Source organism: Rattus rattus, chromosome 9, assembly GCF_011064425.1.
Source record: "Rattus rattus isolate New Zealand chromosome 9, Rrattus_CSIRO_v1, whole genome shotgun sequence".
NCBI classification, from domain to species: domain Eukaryota; kingdom Metazoa; phylum Chordata; class Mammalia; order Rodentia; family Muridae; genus Rattus; species Rattus rattus.
In genome coordinates, this window is record NC_046162.1 from 34,546,530 (window position 1) to 34,567,625 (window position 21,096).

Sequence of the window (21,096 nt, forward strand, 5' to 3'; positions counted from 1 at the left end):
GGTGTGCCGCTCACCCAGAGGACCTGGGTTCAATTCCCTCTCGCTACACGGTAGCTCTCAACTATCACAGGTCCAGGGGATCTGATGTTCTCTCATTGCCTATATGGATGCTAGGCACAGTACAGAAATATGTAAGCATGCAGGTAAAACTCTCGTACACATAAAATAGAGCACATTTATTTTTAAAAATATATTTTTAAGCACTTCTCAGAAAAGCTGCTTACTCCTGAAACTTTAAGAAACAGTGCAAAGCCCAGCTGGAGAGGTAGCTCAAGGGTTAAGAGCACTTTATTTTATGTGAGTACACTGCTGCTCTCTTCAGACACAGCAAAAGACAGCATTGGATCCTATCAGAGATGGTTGTGAGCCACCATGTGGTTGCTGGGAATTGAACTCAGGACCTTTAGAGGAGTAGTCACTGCTCTTAAGTGCCGAGCTATCTCTCCAGCTCCTGTCTAGCCCTTAAAATAAATCTTAAGGCAGATTTAAAGAGTATAAAGCCTACCTTAAAGTGTCGGTTGCTCAATGGTCTCTCCTGTCCTTGTCTTCCCATCCAGTGAAAGGCTTTTCTCAGTTGTCCCTTCCGCTATTGTCTACTCTCACCCTGTGAGAGCATGGTGTTTTACGACGGTCCCACCAGTCACTGCTCACTCTCGCCCCTCAGGGACCCCACTTGACTCTTATTTGCTTTGTGTGTCTCATCTGAATTCTTGGACAGATTTCAAGGACTGGTGGGCCAACTGCCGACCAAAATGAGATCCTGGAGGCAGCTCCACGTAGCGATTTTAACTAATTAATTAATCAGTTTATTGGTTTTTGTTTTATTTTTACATTTTATTCATCTGTTGTGTATGTGGTGTGTGTGTGTGTGTGTGTGTGTGTGTGTGTGTGTGTGTGTGTGTGTCTGTGAGCATGGGTAGTGCTACGGCATACATTGAGGTCATTTTGGCCTTCCACCTTATTGTGTTGTGTGGTTTTTTTCATGTGGATTTGGGAACTGAATTTCGGAGAGTGTGTGGGACGCCTCAGAGTTGGGATGTGTGTTTCTGGCATGGAAACCTGCCTTGGGAACTAGATAGGTAGAGAGATTGCTGCCAGGCTCAGAGAGAGGCCTTCGGCAGTGTGATATGGGATAGAGCAAAGTGGGTGAGAGGCTTTGTTGGCTGAGACTTAAGATATCCAGCAGATATCTTGGGGCACTGCGGTGCCGGACCTAGTGGGGGATAAAAGACCACATTTTATTTATTTTTATAATTTTACAACAACACATATCTGCAATCCAAACACACGGATTTGCAACTTTGAGGCCAACCTGGGCTACTGTGGTAGTTTGAATAAGAATGGTCTCCAAAGGTTCATAAATTTGAACTCTTAGTTACTAGGGAGTGGCACCATTTGCAAAAGATTAGGAGATGTGACCTTATTGGAGAAAGTATGCCAATGGGGGGCTATAAGGTTTCAAAAGCTCATGCCAACTCCAGTCTCTCTCCCTTTCCCTCTCCCTCTCCCCCCCCCCCCCCCCCTCCCTCTCCCCCCCCACCTCCTCTCCCTCTCCCCCTCCCTCCCCCTTCCTCCTCCCTCCTCCCCCCCCCCCTGATTGTGGATCAAGATGTAGAGGGAGCCACTACTCCAGTGCTGAGTGCTGTCCCCCCTTGCCATGATGATAATGGACTGAACCTCTGAAACTGTAAGCCAGCCCCAATTCTATGCTTTCCTTTATAAGAGTTTCCTTGGTCATGGTGTCTCTTCACAGTGATAGAACAGTGACTGAGACAGCTACCTAGTCAACCTTGTCTCGAAACCCAAACCAGCAGTCATTATGTCTCATACTTCATTCTAGTGGTTGGGAGGTAGAGGCAGGAGGATCAAGAGCTCACGTCATCCTGAGCTACAGAGCAAGCGTGAGACCAATTTGGGCTGCAGTGGACCCTGTGCTGGCTGGCCTTATGTCAGCTTGACACACAAACTGGAGTCATCTGGAAGGAGGGACCCTCAGATGAGATAATGCCTCCATATGATCCATCTGCAGGGCATTTTCTAAATTAGTGATTGATGAAGGATGGCCCAGCCCATTGTGGGTGGTACCATCCCTGAGCTGGAGGTCCTGGGTTCTATAAGAAAGCACACTGGTTGGAGAGATAGCTCAGCAGTTAAGAGCACTGACTGCTCTTCCAGAGGTCCTGAGTTCAAATACCGGCTCACAGCCATCTGTAATGAGATCTCATGTTCTCTTCTGGTGTGTCTTAAGACAGCTACAGTGTACTTATATATAATAAATAAATAAATAAATAAGTAAATAAATAAATAAATAAATTCTTTTAAAAAAAAATGAGCACCGGCTTCAGAGCACCTTTTACAGAGGACCTGGGTTCGATTCCCAGCATCCACATAACAGCTCACAACTGTCTGTAACTCCAGTTCCAGGTAATCTGACACCCTCACATAGACATACATGCAGGTAAAACACCAATGCAGATGAAATAAAGGGGTTGGGGATTTAGCTCAGTGGTAGAGCTAGGCAAGGCCCTGGGTTCAGTCCCCAGCTCTGAAAAAAAAAAAAAGAAGAAAAAAAAAGATGAAATAAAAATAAATAAATCTTTGAAGGAAAGAAGCAAAGAAGAAAACAAGGAAAGAAAGAAACAAGGAAATAAAAAAGGAAGGAAGGAAGCAGACTGAGCAAGTCATGGAGAGCAAGCGAGTGAGCAGCACCCCTTCATGGCCTCTGCATCAGCTCCTGCCTCCAGGTTCCTGCCCCACTTGAGTTCCTGTCCTGACTTTCTTCAGTGATGGACGGTGATTTGGAAGTATGGGCCACGTAAGCCCTTTCCTCCCAACTTGCCTTTGGTGATGGTGTTTTATCACAGTAATAGAAACCTTATTTAAACAGACTCTGTCTCAAACAAAAAAAGTCAAAACAACACAATTAAAAAGAAAGCCATCCCCACACAACCAAGACACCCAAACAAAAGAACAGAAGACAGAAGAGTTGGAAGTTCTGGGGATTGGTAAAAACGAGCTATCCTCACGTTTTCATGACTGGAACTCTGGGCCACAAAGAGAAGACAGGCTGCTCGACAGAGCTTCGATGGCCCTGGACGGTCAAGCATGTAAGACCGGTGACAAGTGCCATTCACCAGCACTAAAGGGGAATCAAGGCTGCAGCCCGGAGACATGGAAACGCTGGTATCAGGTTCCTGATACGGGATTTGTCAAAACATAGTAAAACCTGTGAAAGTGTACACCCTCTCTTGAATGGAGAGAAACCAAATTTGTCAGGAGGAAAACACCCACTACATGTCCATCGAAATATGGTTGAAACTGTGAACCATAAAGGCCTCGATAATGGTAGTGATGGTGGTGATGATGATGGTGGTGGTGGAGGTAGTTTCCATTATTACTGTTATCATCATCATCGTTATCATTATTTTCTCCAGTACTAGGGGTCGGACATAGGGCTAGCCTGTGCTTCTGTTTCCAGCTGCTGACCCTATTTGAAGGCCGCAGAGGCTCTAAGAGACGGAGTCTCACTGAAAGAAGCAGGTCACGAGAGGTAGACCCTTGAACGTTTCATTAGCTTCTGGCTCTGTCCTAAGCTCTCTGTTTCTTGACTGCTCAAGATGTGAAAGGCCACCACCACCACAAGCTGTCAGCGCATGCCAAGAACCCATGTGTTATTCTTGGCTGTCTCTGCTATAATCTGTGGCTCTCTGGATCCATGAGTCAAAATAAACCTCTCTTTCCAAGCTGGTTCTGATGGGTATTTTGACCATAAGGATAAGAAAATTAACCAACAGTGTCCTTCGTGGACAACAGAGGACGGTTCTTGCCAACTGAGACCAGAGGAACCTATCTCTTCCTGGGGTGCCTCAGCAGGGGAGGAGTTGAACATTATTAGGACCACTGCATGCTGTTTTTTTAAAAAATATTTATCTTATGAGTGCAGTGTTGCTGTCTTCAGATATGCCAGAAGAGGCCATCAGATCCCATTACAGATGGTTGTGAGCCACCATGTGGTTGCCGGGAATTGAACCTAGATCCTCTGGAAGATCAGCCAATGTGCTTAACCGCTGAGCCATCTCTCCAGCCCGCATTGCATACTGTTAACTGAAGCACTATTAGTGGTAATGATAGGCCTTCATTGTTAGCTACCTTTTGAATGCCTTTCCCTTTCTCCGTCCATCCGTCCGTCCGTCCATCCATCCATCCTTGTTTCAATAAGATGTTGTGGTCAGGGCAATTTGACTCTCTAATTGACAGTTGTTAGAAGCTTCCCTTCTGCCCAGGCTGCCCCGAGTCCAGGCTCAATAGCCAAGCAGCCCCTCCTTGGCAGCCAGCTGGACAGCCCTCATGCCAGCAGGCTGCTTTGAACACTTCACGGATGTCTTGAGAGAGCTACAGTGCAACCACAGCTGCTTGCTGCCAAAGCACTACTCCAGCTCCAAAAGGCGCTGTTCCAGATACTTCTGTTTCAGATAGCTGGAGCCAGACTCTTTGCCATGGCAGGGCTTGGTGAATTCTCAGTTGTTTTTACCCAGGCGGAGGGTCAATGCTTTCCTAGAGGGTCAAGCTTTCCGTAGTGGCTCAGAAGAGTGCTTGTGATTGGTACAGCCACGGTCTTTCGTCTGAATGGACTGTGCTGTGACTGGTGCTAATACAGTCTTTCATTTGCATGAAGGATTATGCCAGCGTGCAAATACCCTTGTCTACCCAATTCTGGCCATGCAAACAGGCTGATCAGTGTACTTTTTCGTAAGTAAAGAGACACCCTTCTGTGCTGCCCCCTGGTGTTGTGACATTAGGTCTAGTAAAAGGCTTTTTCTCTTTTTTAAATTGCTTGTTTGTTTGTTTCTTTGTTTTTTTGAGACAGGATCTCACTATGCAGCTCTGGCTGTCCTAGAACTATGTAGGCCAGGTTGGCCTCGAACTCACAGAGATCCACTTGCCTCTGCCTCCCAAGTGCTGGAGTTAAATGTATGCACCACCCTATCCAGTCTATTACTTCTCCTTCTAAACTTTAAACAAATTTAATGTGTGTGTGTGTATGTATGCACATGCGTGTGCATGTGTGTATATGCACTGTTTACATGTAGAAGTCAGAGGACAGCTCTGTAGAATTGGCTCTTCCCTTCCACCTTTACATGAATTCAGGGGATCAAACTCAAGGGCAGACCCTCGGGGCAAGCCCCTTTGCCTCCTGAGCCATCTTTGGCCTTCCTCACTTACTCTTGATTTTTCTCATGAGTGGAGCAAGCTGAGCTGGGAGGAGACTGCGGAGACAGCCACAGGGCAGTAGCAGCTGTGAAGGTGGCAGCCTCCGTAGTGACAGCCACAATAGTGGTTAGAGGGCAGCTGAAGAGTCGCAGGGAGCACTGGGTGGGGAGCAGAAGTTACAGACATGACAGAGACTGTGAAGACCGGAAGGCAAGGAACCATAAGCCCCAATCACTGGAAAACTTCCATAGAACTGCTGCACCTTAAGGCTCAGGGACGTCTGCATACTAGGCTTGGGTCAGGAAACAGGAGCCACTGTGGAAGCTGAGGATCCCAGGACCAGAGCTGTCCCACTAACAGGTGCTGCTTACTGCCGATGCTGCCCGCTGCTCCTGCTCACTGTTGGCAGTCAAGGGTTACGATAGCAGCCATATGCCAGTGCCACTGGTAGGTAAAGCCAGAGCAGTAAGCCTCCAACTGAAGGGTCTCTGACTGCTGAAGCCTGGAGCAAGAGGCCCCGGAATATCATGGTTTGGAGCTGTGAGCCTCTGGGCTTGCCATTTCAGTCTCCGGGTCTCAGACATTCAGGGTCATGGGGGTTTAGACACCAGGAGGTCTTTACGTCACCTGGTCAATAAGTTCTAGCCAGGTAGAGCAAAGGAACTCAGCAGCCAGCATTGATTTCTGCCAAGCACAGGGCAGTGGGTCAACACCTACAAGACAGTCAAAAGGAGGAAAATGTGGGCCAAAGATTCCTCAAAGTCGATGTACCTTCAAGTGTGACAACTATATACTAACAAGGGTGTTAATTCCAGCTCTCAGGAGGCAGAAGTAGGGGGATCTCTATAAGTTTAAGGGCAGCCTCATCTACACAGTGAGTTCCAGGTTACCCAGGGCTATGTAGTAAGAACTTGTCCCAAAAAGAAACACAACTCAAAAAAAATTTTTTTCCTTTAATCATAGCAGTTGAGGAGCTGAGGCAGGAAGATTTAGAAGTTCAAGGTCACCAGGTACAAAGTAGGTTTGAGACCAACCTAGGTTATAGGAGAAGCTGCCCTCAAACCATGACAATACCAATAAAGAGCCAGGCATGGTGTTTCCTACCTGCAATCCCAGACCTGGGGAGGCAGACACAGTAAATCTGAAGTAAGTCCGAGGCCAGCCTGGCCTACACAGCACACACAGCAGGTTCCAGCTTAGCCAAGGCTATGTACTAAGACTTTTCCTCAAAAATCAAAACAAAAATAACAGGGGATGTGGAGAGACCGCTTGATGCAGCTGCTCTGGCAAAAGACCCAGGTTCAGTTCCCATCACCCACATGGTGACTCAGAGTGCCTGTCATACCAGTTCCAGGGGACCTGATGCCCAATTCTGGCTTTGACGGGCACTAGGCTTTGCAGGGAGTACATTTATATCTGTGCAGACAAAACACTCATGCACATAAAAATAGACTGATGCGGGGTTGGGGATTTGGCTCAGTGGTAGAGCGCTTGCCTAGCAAGCGCAAGGCCCTGGGTTCGGTCCCCAGCTCCGAAAAAAAAAAAACAGACTGATGCAATTTTTGTTTATTTTATTATTTTGAGGCAGGGTCTCAGTATGTAGCTTTGGCCATCATGTAAGACTCTGTGTGGAGCAGGCTGGTTTAAAACTCACAGAGATGTGTGTGCCTCTGCCTCCTGAGTGCTGGGATTAATGGTGTATACCACTCTTTAAATTGTATGTTCTGGAGAGGTAACTCAGCACTTAAAAGCATTTGTTCTTATTGAGGACCCAGATTCAATTCCCAGTATGTCAGCTCAAAAATGTCTATAACTTCAGCTTCAGGGATCTGACACTCTCTTCTGCCCTAGGCATGCATGAGGTATGTAGACATGCATACAAACAGACATGCATAAAAGCAAACACACAACATTTTTAAAATTAAAAAAAAATGAAGTCCAAAACGTTGTATTCTGGAGAGGCCTGTGCAAAATGCCAACAAATGGCAAACCAACAGTAAACAGAATGACTGAGAGAGAGCGGTGTCTAATACATCTCCTAGAAGAAGCTCAGGTTTGCAATCCAACGAACTTGTAAAACTATTCCAGAAAGTAATCTTGGGAGAAAGAGGAAGAGAAGGATTAGGAAAAGGAAGAAGAAAGAAAACCAACCCACCAACAACAAACAAAACAAAACCAAAAAACCATAACTAGTAAAGCCCAAAGTTCACTGGAACACAACATAGCCAAGTGTGGTGGTACACATCCAAAGTTCCAGCTTTTGGGAGGTGGAGGCAGCAGGATCAAAAGTTTCAAGATCACTCTGGACTACACAGTGAGTTACAGGCTAACTTGGACTACATAAGATCCTGTCTTAAAATCAAATTAAATTTAAATAGGTAAAGGAAGTGGGAAGGTTTGTTTGTTTCAGCTTGTGTGTGTGTGTGTGTGTGTGTGTGTGTGTGTGTGTGTGTAATATTTTGCTTTTGAGGTAGGATCTCATTAGAAAGCCCTTTCTGACCTAGAACTAGTGTTGTGATTAAAAGGGATGACTTGAATATTGAAGTTTCAAGTACATAGAGCATGAAATCATGTGCTTGTTTGGGCAGCGCACCTGCTGAAGGCGGAACGATGCAGAGATGACTAGCTCCACCCCTGTGCAAAGCTGACATGCGCATTTGTGAAAGGCTCCATATTGTGTGTTTGTTACTAAGGATGTTTCTTCCAAAACCGATATTGCTATGTTGTCTTAAGTGACATGTTAAGCCTACTTAGTGCATTGATGTAAAAGAGCTTGAAAAGATCAGGTAAGAAGAAGACAAATTGGGGTTGGGGATTTAGCTCAGTGGTAGAGCACTTGCCTAGGGAAGCGCAAGGCCCTGGGTTCGGTCCCCAGCTCCAAAAAAGAACCAAAAAAAAAAAAAAAAAAAAAAAAAAAAAAAAGAAGAAGACAAATTACTGTTTTCCCTACTTTGATCGCTTCCAGTGAGTAAATGGATGTTTAAAAAAAAAAAGACAATGAAACATATGGTATAAAAGATATATAAGGAATAAAGAAAAAAGAACAAAGTAGAAAATGGGTATGTAAGTCTCATGGCTCATGGGACCTAAAAAACACACTACCTGTCTTAGGGGTTTACTCCTGTGAACGGACACCATGACCAAGGCAACTCTATAAGGACAACATTTAATTGAGACTGGCTTACAGGCTCAGAGGTTCAGTCCATTGTCATCCAGGCAGCAACATGGAAGTATCCAGGCAGGCATAGTGCAGGAGGAGCTGAGAGTTCTACATCTTCATCTGAAGGCTGCTAGAAGAATACTGGCTTCCAGGCAGCAAGGATGAAGGTCTTAAAGCTCACACCCAAAGTGCCCACACTTACTCCAACAGAGCCACACCTAATAGTGCTCCTTCCTGGGCTGAGCATATACAAATCAGTATAACACCTCTGCACCAAACCCAGGATTCTTTTCCTCAAGGGGCCCTGGATGCAATGGCGGCAGACAGCAGCCTCTTTGGGAGTGTGCAGCCTATACCTTGTTTGGATTGCTCCAAGGACCTTCAAGATAGAGTTTTTGATGGATACACTCATCTCTGAGCTCACCCATCCATATTCTATCTAGGCTGCAGACTTCTAAGTCCACTGCCTTTAGGAACCCCCAGAACACAGTGACCAGGTCCACACAAGTCAGGTCATCATGCCTATCTGCATCAAGATGCAAAATAAGGAACATGCGTCTGAGGTCCTGAGAAAGGCCAGGTTCAAGTTCACTGGCCACCAGAAGATCTACATCTCAAAGAACGGGGACTTCATCAGATTTAATGTAGATGAATTTAAAGGCATAGTAGTGGAAAATCCACTTATCTTTGGTGTCCATGGGGTCAAATACATTGCCATCGTGATCCCCCTGGCCCAGGGTTGGCCTTCACTGCTGAGGCTTTCCCCTGTGCTGACTTCCACATTCTGACAATGTTTACTAATAACGCTCACTCACATCCAAAGCAAGCAAACAAACAGAAACAGCAAACCACAAAGTCACATATACTGGCTCACGCATGTAATCCTAACACTTGGTAAGTGGAGCCCCAAGGACCAGTATTTCAAAGCCAGCCTCAGCTACCAAAGAAGTCTGAGGGCAGCCTGGGCTACATAAGAACCGGCTTTTAAAAAGTACACACCACATCCCATATACACACAGAGGCACACCTGTAACCACAGCATTTAGGAGGCTAAGGCAGGAAGGCTGAGATTTCAAGGACACTCTGGACCACCAAAAGGGACACCATCTCAAAAACTAAACAAAACAACAAAACAAAAGCACACGCACAAAAAGCTTAACACAATGGAGAGGTGAGTTATTGCCATGCTTATAAATTAGAAGATTCACTAGCAATAAGATGTTAATTCTCGGGGCTGGAAAGATAGTTAAGAGCACCGACTGCTCTTCCAAAGGTCCTGAGTTCAATTCCCAGCAACCACATGGTGGCTCATAGCCATCTGTAATGGGATCTGATGCCCTCTTCTGGTGTGTCTGACAACAGCGACTGTATATTCATATACATAGATAAATAAATCTTTTTTAAAAAAAGATGTTAATTCTCCAATTGATCTATATCGTCAGCATGATCCTGTATGAAATATCAACGGTCTGTTTCTCTAGAAGTCAACAAAGAGATGTTAAAATTTATATCAAAATTCAATAGCATGGTGGAGCACACTTAAAATGCCAGCTCTGGGGAGGCTAAGGCAGAAGGGTCTTAAGCTTGTGGCCTATGTTATTTAAAAAAGCCAACAAGACAAACAAAGCAACTGTAGTTATGGGTGGCTGTAAGCTACCATGAGGGTGCTGGGAACCAAACCCAGAACCTGTGTAAGAGTACCCAGTCCTCTGAACTGCTGAGCCATTTCTCCAGTCCCCATGTTCTCATTTCTGGACCAACCACTGCAGTATACAATCCCTTGACCAAGGATGTAGCTCAGTGAAGCCTCCACGGTGTTTTCAAGAGACAAGAGTCTTTCTCTCACGATAAGGTGGCAGCAAACTTCCAGGCTTAAACAATTCTCCTGCCTTGACATATGGAATAGCTGGGACAAAAGGTGTCTGCCACTGTGCTTGGCACATCAAACGTTCTCAGAGTCTGGTCAGCTGAAGCTGGAATCAGAATTACCAGAAACCTTGACTCTGGGTATCCAGGAGTTCCCTTAGGATCCTGCCACTGCAGTGAACTCGTTAGAGCTTGACATCTGTATCCCAGGGACTCAGCTCTGGTCGCGGTTAGCCGGTCAACGTGCTGACTGCTGGGGAAAATCTGTTTCTGTCTTTGGATTGTCATGCTTGGTACAGATGCTCCAGGCCGGAGTGTCCATACCATGAAGTGAAAGGGATGTCACCCAGCAGCGGGGTGTTGGTTCTCACTGCTCTGGCATTTGCCTACTGGGTTGCATTTCTGCCTGCTAGGGTCCTAACACTGCAACAGAAGCTGAGAAGAGAGGCAAGCAGTTGTAGGCCAACCTGGGCTATACAGTGTAAGACCCGGGGCTGGGGGAGGATATGAAATAGCAAACAGTATGTAATGAACACTTACCTTGAAGCCCACTCACCACCTAAGACCTTCACTAGAACTGGAGATCCTGAATTCTCCGCTTTCTTCTGAACCAACCTTACATTTTATATTTTTACATTTGTGTGTGTGTGTGTGTGTGTGTGTGTGTGTGTGTGTGTGTGTGTGTGTGTGTGTGTTACATCAAAGTACCACAACCTGCATGTAGAAGTCAGAGGTCGATTTTCAGGGGTTGGTTCTTTCCTTCCACCATGAGGGTCCAAGCGGTTGAAGTCAAGTGGTCTTCTTCCGATCCCCACCACCACTTCCACCCCCCCAAGATTTGAGTGGACCCTTGCTTCTTCAGCTTAATGGCATTCTGAATTTTATGACTTGTCAACGTCCTATTTACTTGGGCAATTCTTTCACTAATGTTTACCTCCCTGACAAAGTTCTTTAGAGTGGGGCATCCTGAGCACCGAACAGAATGCCTTGTAGGTACTGATTGGATGATGAATACAGCAAGCCGGGGAGAGTACAACCTCGGTGAAGATGTTGAGACCACAGTGGATCCATACAAGAGAGGACCCCGCCCACCAGGGAGATCCACAGAACGTAGGGCAAGCCTCAGCTGTGGCTGAGGATAGACAGATGCCCGCGGAACAACCCAGGGCAAAAAGGGCACTACAGAGCCCCAACGGACACCCAGCTGCCAGCTCTATGCTGGCAGGCCTCAAGATCCCCAGCAGTTGCAACACGCGGTGGGTCGCACTAGGCCTCCGTGCCCCACGAGGGCGCTCCAGGTAGGTCCACCAGAGCACTCGCACTCAGTCACGGTCGCTCTAGCCGTGCGGCGGCGGCGCGGGGCGTGTCGGGAAAGCGGCGGGCTGGTGCGATTCTTGGAGGCGGCGGCGGCGGCGGCAGCTGCGATAGCGGGAGCCATGGTGGGTGGCGAGGCCACCTCCGCGGTGGAGAAGCTAGTTTCCGGCGTGCGGCAGGCTGCCGACTTCGCCGAGCAGTTCCGTTCCTACTCGGAGAGCGAGAAGCAATGGAAAGCGCGCATGGAGTTCATCCTGCGCCACCTGCCTGACTACCGAGACCCACCGGACGGCGGCGGTCGCCTGGACCAGCTACTGTCCTTATCCATGGTCTGGGCCAACCACCTCTTCCTGGGTTGCAGGTGCGGACCCCGGACGGCTGGCTGACCTTGTCCCCATCAGCCTTGTACCCTCAGCTTGGGCATATACCCTGCCCCAGGCTGAAGTTGGCTCCAGCCTCCTACTGATCCCCTCTTAGCATTCTCTCGGGAAAGCTCTTTCTCTTCTCTGAGCCTCGCTTGCCTCTTGCCAATGAGCGGTTGTGATAACTACAGCGGCTAAATGATGAAGAGTGCAGTGCAGCTGTGCTCTAAGGCGGCTGCATTGCAATGGCCATTTTTATTCCAGTTTATGAGTCCAGAGGACTTCCTTTTCAGAGTGTTTGAAGTCCATTAACCCCTATCACCCACATTAGATAAAAGTGCAGACTCCCCCTCTAGATGAAGACCCGGAGCAACAGGATGTGATATATCTCACCGTTGGTGGGTTTCACGTTAAGGCAGGATGTAATCTTTCCTTCCCTTTCTCTTGGCTTCCCTCTTACGAAAGTAACCATGCTTTCTTGTTGCTGTCCCAACACCCCGCCCTCCCCGTTTGGGTCACACCAGGAAGGCAAGAGCCTTGGCCTTGAGATATTCCACCTGGAAAAGGCACCAGGTTTTTATAGCCCCTTGTGATTTTTATTTATCTTTTAAGGCAGTCTTCTTTATAACTGAGACTGGCCTCCAGTTTATTAGCCCAGGAAATCCTAGAACTACATCCACCTAAGCACCCAGGTCCTGAGAGGTATGCATCTCCAAGTTCTTACAGGCTTCTATAGTTTATTGAGGTTGTGTTAGAACAGGAGAACCTTACTCAGACCTGGTTTTTGTAGTGTCTCGTTGGTCACATGACCCTTCCAGTCCAAACTGCTTGGTTTACATTTTGGGTTTTGTACTAGGGATGAAACTCAGGCCCTTACACATCCAACATACATTACTCTGTCACCAGGCCTCACCCCCAGTGCTGAAGCTGTTTGGTTTCAGATCTTGGGATATTGTCAGAACAGGATGTGGGGATGTTGAGCCAGACACACCCATCTCTCTCTCACACACACACACATACCACACACACAAACACGCAGAGGCCCATCCTCCCTTCTGCCTTCTAGGTGCCCTTTAAAATTTCAGTTTACAGGGTCCAAGCTCAGACAAATGGCTGAGAACTGGACAAAAGGAACAGATGGTGTTATCTTCATGAGACCAACGTTCTGTGTGTTTTAAAAATAATCCAGTTTTTGGCCTTCAAATCTCATCCATGAATATGTACGACTAGGTATATGGTGCTCCTGTTTCTGTAGTTTTAATTTAGCTTTTTTTACTTACACCTATTTTAAATTTTATATGTATGGGTGTTTTGTCTACACATGGCTGCACCATCTGAGTGCCTCATGCCGTTGGAGGCCAGAAAACGGCATTGGATTCCTTAGACTGGAAGTTGCAGGTGGTTGTGAACCACTGATGTAGATGCTGGTATTTGAAACTGGGTCCTTAGAGAGCAAGTGCTGTTAACTGCTAAGTTATCTCTCAAACTCCTGTTTTTTGTAATTTTTTTTTTTAAAAAGTTTTTTTGTTTTTTTTTTTTTTTGTTTTTTTGTTTTTGTTTTCTATGAGTTTGGGCCTGTACCAGATGTGTGCCCAGTATCCTCAGAGGCCAGAAGAGGCGTCAGATCTCTGAGAGCTGAAATCAATAGCCATGTAGAAACTGAACCCAGTTCCTCTGTGAGAGTCTCAAGTGCTCTCTTGGCTGAGCTTTGTCTCCTGCCCCTATTTTTGTAATTCTTGACGCATCTACTGTATTGGCATTCTTCAAGCCTAGCTCTGTACTCACAGACGGGAAGAAATGTTTGTTAATCTATAATGCCTAGCACCTGTGGTTCCCCCTGCAGTATCAAATCAGTCTTTTCATACTTCAAATGTGTATGCATCTGTATCCCAGCTACTGAGATGGCTGAGGCAGGAGCATTGCTTAAACCTCAGACAGCACAGTGTGACCTTACCAGTGAGCAAGCAGTTCTGTGTTCTAGGGGTAGCACTTGAGACTTACAGCCCAATAACTACACTTTCTTACTGACCCGCGCAGTTACAATAAAGACCTTCTGGACAAGGTGATGGAAATGGCTGATGGGATTGAAGTGGAAGACCTGCCACAGTTTACAAGCAGAAGCGAACTAATGAAAAAGGTGAGAAGCGTTTGCAAGTGTAGAGTCGAAGCCCCCAGCTTACACTGTATCGGGTTGGTTCGAACATTCTTGTTTCCTGCCCCACAGTCTTAAGTCCTTCGTCATTTCTTCACAGCTTGTAGGAACCTTTTCATTAACTAGATAACAAGTCAGCGTGATAAATTATGCATTGTCTGTGGAGTAACACATAGGCTCGATCTCTTCGCTTTGTCTGCAACTCTCCTTTTCTCTTGGTGCCAGGGATTGAACCGTGCTCCTTATGCTGGAAACACTAGGGATCTGTACAGGAGGTCCTAAAAACAAACTAAAAACATTTTCCAGCTATACTGCTCCTGAAGGACTGACTGGACATCGCAGACATTTTACACAGTCGTGTTTATTACTGCCCTATTCACAGTAACCAGTCTCGGTACCTAGTAGATGATGAAAATGCAGTTCATATACACAAAGAAATGCTGTGCAAAGAAAGACGCAACTGAACGTTCACAGGAAATGGACAAAAATGGAGATCATTACGTCGAACAGAAAAGGCTAGAACGAAGAAAATCAAACTCCATGTTTTCTTTCCCAGGTGAAGTGTAGGGTGTGTGTATTATTTATGCATTAACGAGAGTTGAGCCTAGGGCCTTGGATGTCCCAGGCACGTGCTCTCCCCTGAGCTGCGTATCCAGTTTTTCTTTCCCTTTTTCACACAGAGTCTTGCCCAGGCTTCACCTTGACCTTTAGCCTGCAGGCCTTGCAATGGAAGTCCTGCCCCTGCTTCCTCGTGGCCTTGATGACAGATCTCTGTCTCTAGGCACAGTCGTTTTGCTTTTTCATTTATTTAGGTTTTGTTTTGTTTTTCGTTCTTTTTTCCTCCTGAGTTCTGGGATTATAGGAATAAACCCCCAGACTTGGCTTGTTTTGCTTATTTAAAAAAGGAAAATTCTTGATGAGGGTGTTAAAGTTAGAGGTACTACACTTTAGAGCAGTTCACACACGGTATCTCTGCCTTAGCAGGTCAGGGCTGGACCAGACCTGTGTGGACTCTGACTAACTGATAAGGAATGTCCAGACTCCACAGCTGAGGTCTGGCCTTCAGGACTTAGTCTTATGGCTGTGGCCTTGTCCACAGTGAGCTTTGCCCTAGAGTCTTATGTCTGGATCCTGGGTCCCTGGGGCCAGGGAGAGGCAGAGGAAACGTTGGAGAATGAGGCCGTGAGTCTTGGCTACACCCCACCCCCACCACCACATGTTTTTTTCTCACATCTGTCCCTGTCTCTTTAGGCAGCAGGATTGCTTGTTTCCTAAAGTTCATTTGATATCTATCCAGCCTTTTATATAAAATTTCAAGTTCTTTATTTGGGTAGAGTATAAGATTTACTATTGAGCATGATTCAGGAGATAGTGTAGCCATGTAGAAGCCAAGAGTATAGGGCCAGCTCTGACACCACAGACAGAGATCACCCACTTCTCAGCCACCAAGTCTTCAAGTTTACTTACATTAAACTTGGTGATCCCCACATCTGTGGGCCATGGCTTTTGGGCAGCCAGTGAACTTCAGCTTGATCTTATGCAAGGCGTCATCACATGCTTCTTAGCTTTGCACAGATGTACGTGATGACCTAGCCAGTGTGAACCCAGGCCACCCTGTCCTGGAGTTTCCCAGAGTCATCTCAAATATCTGTCTGGGGCCTGGAAGCCGTAACATGGAACAACAGGACCGCATCTGATTGATAAGGGTGATATGGAAAGGGTGGAGCTATGCTCTTACGGAAGCCATACTTGCTCAAATGTACTTGACACCGATATTCCAGGGCTTTGAAAGAGCCAGCGTGTGGAAACAAAGTAGGAAGTCTCCTACTTTTGTCTTCTGTTTTCTGTCTTCTGATCTTGGGCCAGTGAGGTGAGATGGCTCAGCCAGATGGAGGTGTTTGCTGGCAAACTTTAAGACCTGAGATCAAGCCTTGGAACCCATGGTGGAAAGAGAGAATCAATTCCTGAAAGTTGTCTGCTAACCTCCACACGTGCTGTGGCCTGCTCACATATATGAGCACATGCAGAGTGATAAATAACAGTGTAAACAACAGGGATTCTTCCAGGAGGCTGGGATGTGTCTCGGTGACAGTGCTAACCTGGGTCTGGTTACCCTAGAACCCTGGCCCTAGTACCCGACACAAAACTAACTCCTGTACAAAAGCTGCCAATGAGGACAAGTCATCCACACAACTGACTGCTCTGTGAGTCGGCTGCACAGATAGCTTGTCCTTCCTTTCACATCAGGCGAAGCTGAAGAACACTAGGCCAGAAAGCTAAAGCCCTGTCATTGTGCCAGCCAGAACTTATCCTCTAGAATTGGGGTATAGTTGGGTTTTCGATTTAGCTGGCACATGGAAATGAATTGGAGTGTAGTTGGGTTTTCGACTTAGCTGGCACATGGAAATGAATTGCTCAGCACTGTTGGCACCTGGAGACCAGGCAGTGACGATGACTTAGACATAAGCTCTCTAGAGTCAAGTTTTAAAAATACATTTTCCCTCCCGCAGCTTTTGAGCAGGTGTCTCTCTATCCAGCCCTTTGTGTTTGGTCTGAGGACTGAGTGTGACAGTGGCATTTGGTCAGCAGTTGGGAGGAGTGTGTGCTCTCATCTGAAAAGGGGAATTCGGCACAAGCATGTTGAGCAACCAGCCTTGATGACCTAAGTGCCACCCAGTGCTCGCCTGCAGCCTGCAGCCTGCAGCCCATGTGGCTGCTGCAGGAGCAGTGGCCGAGTCAGCTAACTCAGGAAGGGCGGCACCATAGCCACCACTGAGTCAGTCAAGAATAACTGGGTGTGGTGGCCACGCCCTTTAATCCAAGAACTCTGGAGATAGAGGCAGATGGATTTCTGTGAGTTTGAATGAGGCTGTTCTACATATTTAGTTTCAGAACAGATAGGGCAACATAGAGATTGTCTCTCTCTCAAAAACAAAAACAAGAACAAAAAACAAACCAAAAAAAAAACGAAAAATGAAAATGAGCAATGACTGACAAAGAAGCTGTTATTGTTGATTCAAAGAAGTCATTAACGTCATAATTTGCTGCTTCTCCTGAGAACATCTGTATCCCATGAGGAAAGACATCAGTATGAAATTGACCACAAGGAGCAGTGAGAGCCTGAAGAGCAGGTGTGCCCACACGCCACAAGGGCTTCTGTGTGCTTCGAAGCTTCAGCCAGCTCTGAGGCCATGTTTTCATGAAAAGACACAACCAGACATGGGGGTCCACACCTTTAATCCCAACAGTCCAGAGGTAGAGGCAGGAAGGTCAGGAGCTCAAAGTCATCCTTGGCCACCTAGACAGTCGGAGACAAGACTGAACTATGTAGATCCTGTTGAAAGGGACAGAAGGGAAAAAAATGGATCTGACCCTGTGGGCCAGTCTTGTAGTCCAGAGTCAGGGTAGGTGAATCGACTAACAGTGCCGTGTGGAAAGGGCAGTGGTCTGCGTCTGTCCATTTGAAACTCTTAAGGGGCAGGAGAGGTGGCTCATTGTGTAAGAGCACAAGTTGCTCTTCCAGAGGATCCTGGTTCAATACCCAGCACCCACATGGTGGCTTACAATCTATAATCCTAATCCTGGGGTATCTAACTCCCTTTCCTGGGACCTCCTTAGGCACCAGGCATACATGGTGCACAGACATACATGCAGACAGAACACTTATGTACATGAGTGTTGTGTATAGCTTGTGTTATCCCACTTTAAGCTCTGGGCAGACAGTGCTACCAGCCCCGCCCAGGTTCGGTTGGATCGGTGGATGAGAAACACACGTACACATTAGTTTATTTTTAAATTGCTTTAGCTCAATAGCCAGAATCGTCTAAGCCTTCCTGGGCTACCACAAATACCCTTCTTTTTACTCCCAGCTCAGCACCCTAAATCTGCCCTCAGCTTAGTTGTGTTTCTAACCTGTCTGCCACCCTACACCCAGTCGCGAAAGTGGCCAGTGGTCACTTCACCCTAGATCTCATGTGACTGGTGGCCTTTTTTCCCTCCAAAGTATGACAGATCTCTTCTCTCCTGAGTCTGCTAGCCTGCCTGAGGGAGAACTGGAAGTCCTGCCTATTCCACCCAGCTCATTGGCTGCTAGCATCTTTATTGATCAGCCAATTGGGGAACAGGACCTTAGCATCAGAACCGCCCCCTACATCTCACCTTTCTGTCCAATTATAAAAAGCCTCTTCTCTCAGACATCAATTGAGCACAACCATAGCAGTCATGTAAATTACACAGTATGATATACAATTAACATCCAGTCAATCATATTTGTCAGTTAGATAAATTACCATCATTCCTAACTTAAAGATTTATAATTCTATCCCTGAATTATGTTTAGATTTTAGCCTGTAGCATCATCTGAAAACCATGTCTTCCACTCTATAACCTCTCTCTCTCAATGTCAACAACTTGAGTTTGATTATGAGACTACAACAGTCTTCAACCCCATCAGAAATCCGAAAACAAATTAAATAGTGCCTCAGTATATAGGAAGCATCAAGCATAGGTCCTAAAACTTACATAATTATGGGGACAATTGACTAACTGGGCAGCCCCTAATCCCTTCACGTGAGATAATTTTTAAAAAGAAAATCTAAGTGAGGTGGCTCAGAGCTGTTGTCACTGCATTTTCCCAAGTGTAGAAAGGTCGTATTTTGTCTTTGCTGAGGGTTTTTGGCTTAGCTAGGAAGTAGGTCATACCTTGAAATCTCTTGATTACTGAAAAGACTCTGGTTGATTCCCTCCCGCTGCTGTTAAGGGAATCCATTCAAACACAAGGTGACAGTGAGTTCTTCACACCCTCCTTTAAAGTCTCCGAAGTCAAGCTTCTATTTACCAAAGGTGCTAGAGCACCTGGAAGGAATGTCGGCTCCTTCACCACTGTTTGCAGACTCGCTTTTACAGTTTGGAATTGTGTGAACTCCAGAAATACGGAACCTTCACTTCTCCTAAGTGCTCTGACTCAGTGTGGAGTGTGACAAAGTGCGACCTCAATCTGGCCAGGTTGAATTTAGAACACTGAGTGTCTGTGAGGGCAGAGGCTGGCGGCATGCGTAGCACTTATGTGTTTCCGTTATCACTTTAAATCGTGAACTCTTATAGACAGCAAGCCACAAGTCAGGGAAGTAAGGTTCTGGCTTCCAAATGGATCGTGTGGTCAGTGTGTGGCTGCATTTTCCGTATGTAGTGAAATATTAATAATTTCTGAGTAGACTTGCCATCTGGGTCGCACATAAATATTCCATCACTGCTTTATTTGAATGTGTGAAGATAAACTTGATTCATGGGACTCGATGGCTGTGTAACTGTTTCTTCCTTTTTTTTTTCTTCAGCATCAAAGCTAAGGCAGATTTCCACATCTCCACCCTGGGGACAGACTTAGGCGGCCTGGGTGAACGTGACTGAGCACTGGCAGCTCTCGAGACTCCTGGAATTTGCAGCATAGAGGCAGCTGGAATGGAAGGGGACGAGGCCCAAGGGCTTCAAAGAAGTCTTCGTTCTTCCAGGACTGCTGTAAAAATGCATATTTATGTATTTATAAATGTGAACTCTCAGAAATTTCTTCAGGATTGTCAAAGCCAAACTTTGTTTAAAATGCCTTTTATGTTGATATAACAATGACAGGGGATAAATTTTATAATTTGATTTCTTTTTTTAGTGGAGTACCTGTGAATTTAATTCTTGTTTTTACCACACCCCCACCCATTTTTGTCCTGAGGCAAGGCAGATCCTCTGTGTCCTTATTTCTACCTGAACCTACTCTGTACTTGAACCTCACTGCTGATGCCCACCAAAGGACTGTGCACTAACCAGCCATGTCACTGGAGCGCCCCATGCTGGGCCTGGGGACCTTTGTGTAGGGAATGGGAATCATGTCGCAGGCCTGAAGTAGATATAGGTAGGAGGCAACTTCCACAAAAGCATCCAACCTCATTGTAAAGTTCACCGAGGGCTAGAAGTTCACCGAGCAAGGTGGTGCTTGCTTAGCGTGCTCGAGGTCCTGGGAGTGATAGCGTTAGATTAGAAACTGCTGGAAGTATGTATGGTTTTGTTCAGCCAACCAGATGATTTCTAGGCACTAGATGCCCATGTGCCTGCATATTTGTTTGCTTCTAGAAGGTTTTCAAACTCACAGAACTAACTGCCTTGTACTTTGCCTCTGGATTGCAGTGCAGTCCTGCTCTGCCCTGAGATGGTGGCATTAGCATTCCACCTGACAGCTGACGTATGTGCTCTGACCCCGCCTCCGGTTCCATTCTTAGTCACCATTAGATAACTGAGCTGCGGGCAGCCATGGAGCAGTATACCACAGCAGGACTCAACAGTGGCAGGCTCTTTATGGCCAGAAAAACTGGGGTCTGCCTTAGCTCCGTCTACTGAATACAGGAAGTTGGGCCCCCAGAAGCTGGGGTGCTGTTGTTTGGCATCAGAGCAGTGGGACACATTCTTGTTTGCGGCTTGAGATTAAGGCCACATCTTTATGTGGCTTTAGCTCCAGTCCCCAGGGAACATTGATTTAATACCTTGGACAAGCTTCTCCAGGCAGTGACAGACCGCTTGTCACAGGGTAGTGGCAAGGTTGTGGCTGTTGGAGGGCAGAGCTCTCTGCTCACTGAGCTGGAGCCTCCTCTTCTCAAAGGCCACCTAGCCTTCCTCCATTCTAATCATCTGTGAAGATTTGTACGGCTTAAGACAAAATACACTTTCCATAATTGTTGATTTTACTTTCTGTCCACAACCTCCAATAAAACAACTTTCCATCGAACGAGGTCAGGTTCCGTTGTGTAACTTCTTCCCATAAGCCTTCAGTGTACGTACTTCATGTAGGTATTTGGACAGCTGGAATCCGGAAGTGAAGCTGGCCTGCAGGCATGGCGTCTTGGGTCCAGCATGGCAGTGCTGCCTTCAGTTTTCTGTTCCCCCAGCCTTTCGGTTTCAGTTTCCTTCATTTCCTCAGCTAGGCTGCCTGTCTTTCTCCTCCTTTTTATAACTGAGTGGCTGACTCACCTGTGAAATTAGTATTGTGTTCT

General features: G+C 46.4%; 1 protein-coding gene, 1 non-coding gene and 1 pseudogene across 2 annotated transcripts; all 3 read left to right on the plus strand.

Moving 5' to 3' along the window:
* The first annotated feature begins 7,783 nt into the window (after positions 1 to 7,783).
* On the plus strand, positions 7,784 to 7,890 carry LOC116910643. The gene has a single exon (XR_004389180.1). It is a non-coding gene; the product is annotated as a U6 spliceosomal RNA (small nuclear RNA).
* Positions 7,891 to 8,639: 749 nt separating this feature from the next.
* Positions 8,640 to 8,763, plus strand: LOC116910655 (annotated as a pseudogene).
* Positions 8,764 to 11,584: 2,821 nt separating this feature from the next.
* On the plus strand, positions 11,585 to 20,835 carry Cdkn2aipnl (CDKN2A interacting protein N-terminal like). The gene is made up of 3 exons (XM_032913214.1): positions 11,585 to 11,912; positions 13,951 to 14,050; positions 19,399 to 20,835. The coding sequence occupies exons 1-3, from the start codon at positions 11,674 to 11,676 to the stop codon at positions 19,408 to 19,410; spliced, it is 351 nt and encodes a 116-aa protein (XP_032769105.1). The 5' UTR covers positions 11,585 to 11,673; the 3' UTR covers positions 19,411 to 20,835.
* Positions 20,836 to 21,096: the final 261 nt, after the last annotated feature.

What these genes read in the sequence shown, in the direction of transcription:
- Cdkn2aipnl (XM_032913214.1), top strand. Translation starts at nt 11,674, where the DNA reads ATGGTGGGTGGCGAGGCCACCTCCGCGGTGGAGAAGCTAGTTTCCGGC. An exon ending in CACCTCTTCCTGGGTTGCAG is followed by an intron (nt 11,913 to 13,950) that starts GTGCGGACCCCG and finishes TGACCCGCGCAG; the next exon opens with TTACAATAAAGACCTTCTGG.